At 39.7% G+C, this 12,411-nt stretch overlaps 1 protein-coding gene across 5 annotated transcripts in view; it reads right to left on the bottom strand.

Annotated features, from left to right (window-relative positions):
* The window catches only part of SELE (selectin E), a 364,444-nt gene extending 360,259 nt beyond the window's left edge, over positions 1-4,185 (bottom strand). For 4 of the 5 annotated variants that reach the window (XM_044085188.1, XM_044085187.1, XM_044085189.1 and 1 more), the window contains exons 1-2: positions 3,961-4,185; positions 1,097-1,190 (exon numbers count right to left, since the gene is read on the bottom strand). In XM_044085188.1, the coding sequence (XP_043941123.1) occupies positions 1,097-1,190; positions 3,961-3,963 (97 nt within the window). In that variant the 5' untranslated portion in view covers positions 3,964-4,185. The remainder of the gene's footprint in view (positions 1-1,096; positions 1,191-3,960) is intronic. The other variant, XM_044085186.1, reaches the window with a different exon arrangement.
* Positions 4,186-12,411: the final 8,226 nt, after the last annotated feature.

The following is a 12,411-nucleotide window of genomic DNA, read 5'->3' as shown; positions in this document are numbered from 1 at the left end:
AGTGAAATAATGCTTTGCAGGGATGATGTGTGTGAACCACTGAAAGTCTGACCATGATAAACAACACCATGACTTCCATGACTAGAGCATGTTGTGGGAGAGGAAAGAAATTGTTGGACCTTATAGTGTGTGACAAAGGTACTGGAAACCAGGGCAGGGAATGTTTATCAATAACATGGTAAGCAAGATAGGAAGATGAATTCTGAAATGCACTCCTGCTATCACTGTAATTCCCTGTGCAGTAGAATACTCTAAGGCCACTTGCACAGGAGTGTGCTTGCTAACTACCAGCAAACTTCCTCCTTTGTTATGATCAGAAATTGAGTTCTTGTGAAGAGCAGTTTGTATTCTGGAGCCCAAAAGGGATCTAAAGGGAAGGGATATAAGTTGAGTTTTGCTTATAACAGGCAAAGCTAAGCTGGTACATAAATAAAGGCCTTTAATGATCAGACAGTGGAACCAGTATAGTTCTGACACAAGTTCATGGGGAGTATTGCAAAATAAATTGCACTGAAAACAACTGTGTTTGAAAGACAATGAAGAGGAAGTGTTTGGTCATTTTGATTAAGTCCATACAAATATCTCTGCCCTCTGTTTTCCCTACCATAATACGTTGACCTTTTGCTGTTCTCCTTACAGCTTCTCCAATCTGATCTGTCTCCAGCCACCCTCATTCTGACCATAATGGCTTCAGATGTCTTTCTTGAAGTTTCCTCCAGTCAAATTCTGCTCACGTTCATATAACTGCATAGTGCAAGCACATCTTTATAACTTCCAAGACTCTGTATCTATAGTTCTCAAAACCGTCTGCAATTAATATGCATCCACAATCTGTATTCAGAACCAGTCTGCTATCCATGGGTGTACTGTTTTCCTGGGGACATACCTCAGAACCCGGACACCTTGAACCTCAACAGCCATGCTATTTTTTTTACTGCATGATAGACATTTAATGAAAACATCACTATGTTCATATTCTCTCACTCTTTCTCTCTGCTGACATTGTGAATAACCATACTCTCATATCCTTTTTTTTGATAAATTAACTAATGTGATTTAGTATTATAGCTAGAGCTGTCACACAGTTAACACTTACCATACATGACAACGTGCAACAGGAACAACGTAATACCACCACAGCGAGCTGGCAGCATTGATGGTGTGACTGAGATCTGGCTGTGATATAGTTCCTGCAGAATGAAAAGAAAAACTTAAAATACAATCCACTGTGACTCAAATTCCGTCATACCATGTTACCTGGAGCAAATCAGTTTCTCCTGGTACACCAGAAACAATTTCCCAAATTATGCATCAGGTTCATGAAAGCCAGTAGCTCAGGACACCCCAGAAATTAGAAACTACTACCAACAACTGGTGCTGATTGGGCCTTTCTTAGCTGAGCATTGTAAATTAATAAAAAGGCAACAAACAGTCAAGTGAAAACTTAACGTGCACATGCAAACTCCTGTATAGCTGAGATGCTTGACAATGCAATCATGACCAAATAGACTAGTATATAATAACAATAACCATTTTCACCATGGCTGCCATCAGCATTAAATGTGAAGAATGTGATATTTTTAATTATAGACTTTAAGGCACATCAGCTCTCAACTTCAAATACAACCATGTTTTCATTTAATACACAATGCCTAACCTGGTTTAAAGTCCCTCAGGACCAGTGTAATCTTTGAACAACTCCCACAGCCTTCCCTGGGGTGCAATGCCTTTCAGAAGTTCAGTAACAATGCAGAAAGCATCGTATCTGTCAGTTCTGAATCAGGTGTTAAAATTTGTTTCTTAATATACATTCATTTTTCTGCGTTTCTTTTGACAATCTTCACCAAGATAAGTTTGTAAGTAAATCTTATGGTCAACCTGCAGTTTAGTCATCAATAGCTACTCGGTTATAATAACTGCACAGCGAGCATTACAAGAGAGACGATATATACATATCATTAAAGCAGTCTTCTGACAGAAAAAAAAAAGTGGTTTGTGCAAAAGTGAGACAATGTATCAATGAACTCTGCCATTACAAAGCCTACACACAATCGCTAGCAAACCACAATGAGATCTACACAACACAACCATAAGTTAAATACTTAGATACAGCTACCACTGCTTTGCAAAAGAAACCCCACTAACTTCCACTTTCTTTAATCACACTTCACAATTAACAATTGCTCACATGGGCATTTTTGAGTATAATTAACAGTAAATTTATTATCACCGAAATTCTAAACACAAGGATGAAGGAAAGGCATGACCTGGTGTAGTTAAAGAGGATTTAGAGGACTAGGGCAGGTGCACTGTCTTCAGGAAATGGGACATTGTACAACATACTGCTTATCACACCAGTGACATAGGTTCAAAACCTGGTCTCCACCATTATGAGATTGCCTAGGCAGACTCCCCAGTGCACTTTTTCTTTCCCAGAGACAGACTTTGTTATCCTCATAATATAACTGTCCTTGATTGTCACATATTAATTCAGATGAACTGGTAACTTTGTTAGGGAAGAAACTAAGATTCAAAGAGACACAGTTCCATAGGGCACATGTCCTGCTTATGATGTCATATGACATGTGTCACACATGTCCACAAATGCAGCTAAACACTAGTCCTACAGATGAGTCTGTAAACAGTGTTGGCAATGGGACATAGAGGAAACCAGCCTGACTAATTCCATCATGACTTAATACCATTCTCAGCAATGGGGTGTTTCTCAAATGGGCAATGGGTCTCCTATGCTAGGAACATGTATCTTTGCCTGCCAGGTCTTCAAGGAGGCAGAAAAGGTATTATGAGAAAGAAAGGGAAGGGTGGCCTAATGGTTAAGGTGTTTGCCTTGCAAACACAAGGTGCAGGGTTTGAGTCTCACAAGGGATAATTGAATAGGCTTGCAAGGGTAGTTAGCCTAGTACTAACCTATGACCATACTACCAAATTAGATATCTATCCCCTGAAACTGTTTAGGTAACATACAAATTAATCAGTGTTTATGGTCACTTAAAAAGCCATAAGGAGCAAATATATAATCAAACCTGAATATTAATGTGCTACATTACAATGTCTACTGTGACCTGTTCTAAAAACATATCATTTCCAGACCTAGCCATGCCTAAACTATATTTAACACATAACAGTTGCTATCAAGTGTTTTGCATAGAGTATATCATCGGTTTAACAGTACTTAGCTCTAGTAACATGAAAAGTAATCAGAAAAGAGTCAATGTTTCTCCATTGGCTTTTTAAGTAAAATATTTAAAAGTTGTACATATTATGGCATAAAATATTAATGTTTTAAATACAAGAAATTCAAGGACCATCATTTACCACCCTCCATTTATTTGTTGAAATATTTACATGTTTATGTTTGTGCCAATAAATGTAGAATTAATTAATTCTGCTGCCCAAAAATGCATCGAAGCAAACCAACAGGAAAGCATGCTTATATTGGACATGCAGTATGTTTTCTTTGATACTGTTGCATGACCTTATGAATGCATACTGCAGAGAGCAATACACAAAAATCCCACAGTTTGATAACAATAATAACAACAATGCTACTTAATTTAGAGGAACTGTTACATGACCTTATGAATGCATACTGCAGAGAGCAATACACAAAAATCCCACAGTTTGATAACAATAATAACAACAATGCTACTTAATTTAGAGGATCAAAACCTATTCATGCATTTTACATTTTATGTTCTATAATGTATTGCAATCTACTGTTTAAAACTAGTAAGACGTGAGACGGGCTGTCAGTAATGACAACTTGAAATAATATGCACCAAAAGTAACCAAGAGAAGCTGTATGCTCACTTGCCAAGCCAGAATATAACATGATATAAGTTTATATAAATGATCACAACATAATGATTCCCAACGGCCCATCTTCAGAATTGTAAACCTTGCGTTTTCTGGAGCACGTGAAAAGGAATGAACACTTACCATTCCTGTCTTCTGGACTAAGGTCACTAGCTCTGCTTTTGTCTCTCTTGTTTTCTCTTGCTCGCTGGACTAAGGTCACTAGCTCTGTTTTTGTCTCTCGTTTTCTCTTGCTTGCTTTCACTGCTGCGCAGTTTCGGTTGTCTTTGTCTTGCTTTCCTTCCTGTCTGCTCTCTGATTTCTCTTGCTGTGTGCACTTAGCAGGGTGGAAAAAACTTGACACTGGAGTTGTGGAGAGTGCAGCCTTTTATATCCTGTTCCAAACACTTTCCTTATTTCCGAACATGACACTGATGTTTTCATTGCCTTAACAGGACTTACCAGCAAGGGAAGGGAAATTCCTTCACAGTAAAAGGTATTTGGACTTCCCAGCATATCTGGAGACATTGTGTCTGGCATGTATTGGTCTACTGTTTAATCAATTGATTTGTATCATTATAGGCAAGTGTGGAACTATTTTAATTTATTTGTATACGTTTTCTGACTGGATAACTGTTTTATATTATCACGGCATTTTTCAGCTGTTATTCCCTTGCACTTATAGCTGCTCTCCTGTTATTACTACATTTGACTGCAAGGCTAATGTGTTAGTCAGTGCCAGTGGTGCAACAGGTAGCACATTCACCTTTAGTGTAAAAGGATGTGGGTTCTGTTCCTGCACTAAACAGATCGATTACTAACACTGCAGTATAGAATCAGAGCTATGCAGCACTGCTGAGTATGCCGTCCTTTTCATGAAATGTTAAACTAAGCCCTATCTGCTTGGGTTCGTGATAGCTCAGGTAAATGTAAGACACCATGGCACCTATCAAAAAGAGTAGGAGAAATTCCTCAATGCTCTGGCAAAATTTTCCCTTATTAGTATAAAAGCCACCATGGATCTCCCCTGAAAAGATGCTATTAGCATACTGGGACTAACCTGGTCAACAAAAAAGGACAATAAACTTAGTTGAATACTTGTATTTAGCAAACTAACATTGAACAACCTTAATGCAGAGAATTGAGGTTATAACATTTATGCTTTGTGTCCTAATTCCATGGTTTTATTCCTTCATCTTCTATTTGCCATTTGTATGACATTCTGAGCAAGTCACTTCATGAAACATTGGTCCTGGATGTGTCCGAAAAAGATCCATGTGGATCAGTGCTCTATGCTGGTTAACAAATACAAATAAATAATTAAAATATATAAATAAACTCCTTTGAGCAGTATAATCTTAATTTTGCATTTGTCTTTTCTATTTCAGGTTGTAGTCTATCCGTTATTAGATAAAACTGAAATTCTACAAAAGAAATGCATGCAAGCTGTTGTAGTGATCTTTTTGTAATTATCTTTGCACTTTTTCTATCCACGTAAAAGCTATAATGACAAATGCATTCATTTTATATATATATATACATATATATATATATATATATATATATATATATATATATATATTTTTTTGCATTTTACTTGGCATAATAATCTTTTTGAAGTCAATTTATAATTATGTTACAGTATTTTAATTTACAACACAGACACCACAGATGATGGGAGTGAGTGCCTACTGCCAGCTTGCTCATCCTCGCGGTGGAAGGTGGCTAGGGTGACACCTAGAGAGTGTGTGAGATATTGTACCCATAGAAGATGTACCTGCTGAACTCATGCTGCCATGCAGTAAACTACACAACTCAGAAAATAGGTGTGTGTGTGTGTGTGTGTGTGTGTGTGTGTGTGTGTGTGTGTGTGTGTGTGTGTGTGTGTGTGTGTGTGTGTGTGTGTGTTTCTGTATATATGTGTGTGTGTGTGTGTGTGTGTGTGTGTGTGTGTGTGTGTGTGTGTGTGTGTGTGTGTGTGTGTGTGTGTGTGTGTGTCTGTATATCTGTATATGTGTGAGTGTGTGTATCTGTATGTTTGTGTGTGTGTGCGCCTGTATATGTATGTGTGTGTGTGTGTGCGCGCGCGTGCGTGTGCATGTGTGTGTGTGTGTGTGTGTGTGTGTGTGTGTGTGTGTGTGTGTGTGTGTGTGTGTATATCTGTGTATGTGTGTGAGTGTGTGTATCGCTATGTGTGTGTGTGTGTGTGTGTGTGTGTGTGTGTGTGTGTGTGCGTGTGTGTGTGTGTGTGTGTGCATGTGTGTGTGTGTGTGTGTGTGTGCGTGCGCGCATTGGGATCTACATTGGGGCCAGTAGACTGATCCACTCCCTAATGTATGAGTCTCACTTATTTCAGGGGAACAAATGGGTTGAAAAGGCCCTCCATCCAGGGAACGAACAAGCCATAGTGCTCACAAGTGTTACACCTGGGTTGCTAAGTGCTGGCTCTCACTCTGGGAGAAGAACAAATGGATCAGTAGGGTGAAGGAAAGGAAGCCACTGAGCAAGAGCCAGTGATCAATAAAAATGCATATTTTAATTGAAAAGGTCATCACAGGAAGAATTTACTTTGAGAAATTGAGAAGTTTTGTCTGTATCATAACATTATTTTAATTTGTTATTCCTCATTTGTTCAATAGGATTCACTAACTGAAAATGGATTGCTTTCAAAATAATAAAAAAGTTGTTTGTAGCATGCTCGAAATCACAAACTATGCAGGTATACAATAAAGGAATAATTGATCGATATATAATGTTGGTGTAACACTGCAGTTTAGGTCCTTAACTTTATCCTGTGTATGTTAATAGACTCACCACTGTTTATTACTCTCTATATGACCAGGTCATTATACTCATAGGTTCATAGGTTCATACTAGGCTATCTGCCCTGGGGCAATTATAAGCCTAGCCCGATTTTGTTTGGCTTACGCCACCCCTTGATTTGAGTATACTGTGCCCTTTTTATGGTTTAGTTGGTGTAACACTGCAGTTTAGGTCCTTAACTTTATCAGATCAAACAAAGATTTCTGATGATAACTGTATAGGGTGTAGCAATTGCAGAATTTTCATCAGGTAAATAGGAAATTGTGCTGTTTACTTGTTCTTTGTGATGAGATTTTTAAATATCAGTGCTATGAATTTCACTGCTAACATGTTGAGAGGTACACTAATTACTGATTCAGTGTCTTAACAAGTGTGCTAAACTGTTTCCTAAAATAGTTTTAGAAAGAAGTTCTTGGCAGCTTTCTCTGACTTCAGTACTTTTTAGTACACAGTTAAGTGTAGATTGCATAAACATTAAATAACCCCTACATAATTCACTGGACAGCCAGCTGGTTCACAGACAGGACCCAGGAAGACAGGATTGGTGAGACCTCACCCACTAAGAGACCCTCAGGGCTCCGTGCTGAGACTGCTCCTATTTGGCATCTACGTTTTGGTGGTAAAGGCTAATGTTAAAGGCCTTTGGCTGACCAAGTTCACAGATGATTACAAATTGAGACCCATCATAGATTCCCCTCATGACACAAACATCCTACAAGAAAGTCTAACACAGACAAATGACTGGTGCCAAAGTCATGGATTAAAACTCAATGCCAAGAACTGCCTTATAGTGCCTTTTGGGAAAACAGACACCCAAGCTAACTATTCCATTGACAAAACAGCATTAACAGTTGACCCAGTAGTTTGGGACGTGGGAACTGACCTTTGACCAACATGTGGCCTAGGTTGTAAGAAAATCATTGTATGTTGCTCGTTTTATAAGTAAGGCTATAACATTCAGGTCCAAGGAAGTCATAGTGCTACTTTATTCAGCCCTTATCAGGCCCATCATTGAGTATAATACCCCCTTTGGCATGTACCTGACCAGACATATGCAACAGTTGGAATGCCCACAAAGACACCTTACCAGAAAAATCCAGGATATAAACACATTATCCTATATGGATGGCCTTAAGGCCCTACCTCTGCACCTGGTCTCCTACTGCTTACTGTGAGGGTATTTATGTCTGGCATACAAGGCTTCCTCAGATCCAACTCTCATGGATCTTTTGCACATCCTCAAAACAAACAGCATCAGAACCACTAGATCCATGGACTTACATTCTGCTTACAACATAAATAGGACATGCTGGTGAGACAGATATGTGTCTCAGGGGATACCCATGCTCTGGAACAGGCTACCCATCCATGTGAAGCAGAGTCCATCCTTAACCCTATTTAAATGTAACCTTGACCCAATGGATGAGAAATCAAAAATTCACCATAGGTCAGGGCCCCATGTTTCTGATAGATAGAGGCAGACAGTAGCTATGTTCAAAGTAACATACCCCAGACGTAACCTTTAGAAGCCCCCTAACTAACATACCGCCTACTAATAAATGGCCATGATACATAGGGACACAACTGGGTTGGGCTGCATGGCTAGGCTTATAAAGGCACTGGTCATCATTAGCCTAGTATATACCTATGAATCTAAGAACCTATGAAAGTATATGTGTGATAAATAAACAGTGTATATTAAATAATAGGTAATAGATAATTAGGTGGCTTCCTTGTTCACTGTGAGAGAGGGAACTCTGAGCAGCCTATCTGTCCCTGTAGGAGTGGTCCCAGCCCAGCAACTTGTAGCTCATTGGCCATTTTGGGCTAATTTCTATCCTTTTGATCTCCCTGGTATAAGAACTGCTTAGCACGGTTTTGCGCTTGTATACAGCTCAGCAAGCTCCTCGTGGTGCCCTGCAGAGTCCTACAAGTGGCCGAGAGACAAAAGAGAGACTTTGGACTTGATTAAGTATTATTTTTGCTTGTTGTTTCCCTAAAACGCTAATCCCACCTAAAACGCGGCTTTTCAGTGCTTCTGTGGATCCCTAGTGATATCTGCATTGCTTACTGTACTTATTTCTTTGATGCACTTGAAAAAAGTTACTGTTTCTCGTTTTTTGCATTTAAGTTTTCCTCATGCACCCTTAAGGACTAAGAGAATTAAAACTAAAACAGCCCCTTGGCTTACCACAAATATACTAGCATCTATGCAACACAGAGATAAAGTCTGGGCACACTATCAGAAAAACAACCCCCCCCCAGTCCAAAATGAATATAAAATTCTTCGAAACAAAGTAAAAAAACTCATAATCTCTGATCGACAAAATTATTTCTCCACACTCCAAAACAATAAAATATCAAACCCTCAGAAATTCTGGAAAGGTATCTCTACTCTAATTAACCCCAGCAAACAAAACACCGCAGACCCAAATGCTTCTGACCAGATCTGGCTACACAATTTAATTCCTTTTTCATTGAATCCATTTCCAAATGAACATCATCTCTCTCCAACACCACTACACTCTCTAATACTCCCCCACCCTCTCTCCCCAGCACTCTACCCTGCACTGCTACTACTCCCTCACTCCCTTTTACTAACTGTTATCCCTCCACTTCTTCTCCTACTCTAACTACTTCATCTGCCCCTAACTCCCCCCTCACACTCTCCCTCTTTCTCATTAAAACCTATACCCATGTCCACTATAAAGAAACTCCTTCTGAAACTGAAGCCATGTACTGATGCTCCTGATAACATCCCTTCTTACTTTCTTAGCATAGCTGCTGAAGCTATCGCCTACCCCATTAGCATTTTAATCAACAGCTCTATCCTAGAATGTATAATACGCCCAAATCTGGAAAAAGGCCTATATCATTCCTTTGCATAAAGGGGGCGACAATTACAATGTTACTAATTTCCGCCCCATTGCTATCCTGTCTCCCATCTCTAAAATCCTAGAAAAGTGTATTCAACTACAACTCCTTCCTCACCTTTTAGATAATCACCTACTAACTCGCACACAACACGGATTCAGACCAAATCACAGCACTATGACTGCCCTCCTCTCCTTCCTCAAAATTGTTAATAAAGCACGTGACTCTGGCCAAATTATTTCTACCTTACTACTCGACCTCTCTAAGGCCTTTGACACTATCTCCCATAGCCTGCTACTAACCAAACTCTCAAAACTTAACCTATCTCCCTCCTCCTTGTACTGGTTCTCCAACTACTTATCTAACAGATATCAAGCAGTAAAATGGAAAAAGGCCACCTCCTCATTTCTAAATACCCCTACTGGAGTACCCCAGGGCTCCATACTGGGTCCCCTTCTCTTTAATATATTTATAAATGATTTCCACAACTCTATCCCATTCTCAGACATCATCCAATATACAGATGATTCTACCATTATATGCTCTGCCTCTTCTATCCCCTCACTCCTACAATTGACTCAAAATGCTTTTACAACCACTGAGCAGTGGATGAAAAGTAATCACCTAGCACTCAATGCCTCCAAAACCAAGTTAATGCTATTTAACCCCTCTAAAGCTACCTCTTTCGATATAAACACATTCTCTATCACTAGTCAAAATAATTCACCTTTGGAACTGGTGTCAGAGACCAAGCTACTTGGGGTACAAATTAATAGTCAGTTCAAATTCAACTCTCACCTACAGCTAAATATCAAAAAAACTCATCAAAAACTTGGTATGCTCTACCGACAAAATAAATACCTCACACCTGCTGCCAAAATCACACACTCTACTTCATTTATCATCCCCTCCCTTCTCTATGGAGCTCCACTCTTAACTAATCTACAGTCCTCTCTAAAAACACAACTTTCCTCTTGCTACAACAAAATAGCCAAGTTCGCTACCAACCACAAGTCCTCCACCCACCACTGTTCCTCTCTCCAGAAACTAAAATGGCTAGAGCTACCCAGCTATCTCGCATACACACAACTAACTCTTGCTCACAAGCTCATTTTCAACTCCTCTCTCTGTCCCTCCCTTTTGTCAGCCTTTAAAATGCACCTTCCTGATAGTGTATTGAGATCCAACAGTCAAAATCTATTAGAAGTCTATAAACTTACTCGTCCCCCAGGGAAAAATCTTCTATCTTATGGCCTTGCTCGCCTTTGGAACTCTCTACCGCCATCCATCCGCACCACCTCTAACCATTTTATTTTCAAAAGAGCTCTTCATTCTCATCTAGTATCCAGGTGGGAATGCTCTTGCTCCCATCCCACATAGGTAATCACTTGCAATTCCCATCTTCACCCCTTTGCCTTTTTTCCTCCTGCATTTCTCCTTATTATTTACCCATAACTAATGCATATTATCATTCCTCTGATTGGGAAAAATGCACTAGGCCACACCTCCTAAGGGTTTGCTTCCCAATATGTTATTATTTCTCAGTAGTGTCATACAGTGCTTCCTAATATGATACAAATTCCAAATATTTAATGCAATACTTTTCATGTAATATTCCTTTGGATGTACAATCTATTAATTTTATCAGTAGTCTGTATTATTCTTGTTTTTGCTGTACTACTTGAAATTGTTTTCTTGTGTCAAAACTTTTGTATTATAATATAAACTGTATAACTAGTATGAAGTACTCTACTGTAACCTATTTAGTTGTGGAGCTTTTCTCCTCAGGACTCCATTGAAAATGGGTTCACTTTGGCCCAATGGACTATCCTGGTAAACCAACTGCAAATAAATAAATAAAATAAATAAAAAAGTTACCGTAACACAGTCGCAGGCTACACACTCAAGTGCGCTAGCCTCCTCTGTGTATTTAAAGTAATTTAAGCTCTGCATTTCTGTTGTTTCTGAAAAAAAAAACACACACAAAAAAACTCCTTGTTTTCCCGCCTTCTGAACTAGTCTAGTCCAGTTTTCAGGCTTTGCTGAATCCAGGACTGTGGTAAAGGTTCCTGTGTTGCCCATATCATACTTCGATAGTTAGGTGCCTTCCTTGTTCACTGTGAGAGAGGGAACTCTGAGCAGCCTATCTGTCCCTGTAGAAGTGGTCCCAGCCCAGCAACTTGTAGCTCATTGGCCATTTTGGGCTAACTTCTATCCTTTTGATCTCCCTGGTATAAAAAACACTTAGCGCGATTTTGCATGGGTTTGTGCACCGCGCAGTGCTGTTTAGCTGCGGTTAAACTACTCCAGGCTCCATGAAGACTGCACTTCAGTTTTTCCCTTGAAACTTGATACACTTCAACCCAGCACTAGAAATAAGGCATTTTAAGACCAGCACTTACTAAAACTCACTAAAACTAGCACTAGCCTACAGCTGGCACTCAGGAAGTATAAGTCTCTTTACTCATCCAATCAGCAATACAGTCCAAACCATCTATTCAGTCATGTTCAAGGGACAGCTTCAGGTGTACTCTCCAGTCCAGCTGGTGAAGCTGGGCATCCTGAGGCAATGTTACAATTGCCTCATGTACACAGACAACCCCCTCCTCCTCCCAACCAACACAAACATATGTGAGAGATGCAGCTACACAGCCAAGCTGGAGGCTAAGCTCTCTCAACCCACAACTGGATCATCCAGTCACAAGGAGAAGGGCAACACTAGCACCACATTACCAGACTCACATAGACCAGCCATAGCTGCACCAGCAAACAACTCTCAGGAACACACAAAAATATACTCGGAGGCTCTAAATAAGAACCTGCCTAAACAACAGAGACCTTCTAAGCATACACCCAAGCCTCCTCCACCCGACAACGGAAACCAGGTAACACATACAT

This window comes from Protopterus annectens, chromosome 10.part0 (genome assembly GCF_019279795.1).
Source record: "Protopterus annectens isolate FY-2018-M chromosome 10.part0, PAN1.0, whole genome shotgun sequence".
NCBI lineage: Eukaryota > Metazoa > Chordata > Ceratodontiformes > Protopteridae > Protopterus > Protopterus annectens.
This window is presented reverse-complemented; position numbering and strand designations above follow the sequence as displayed.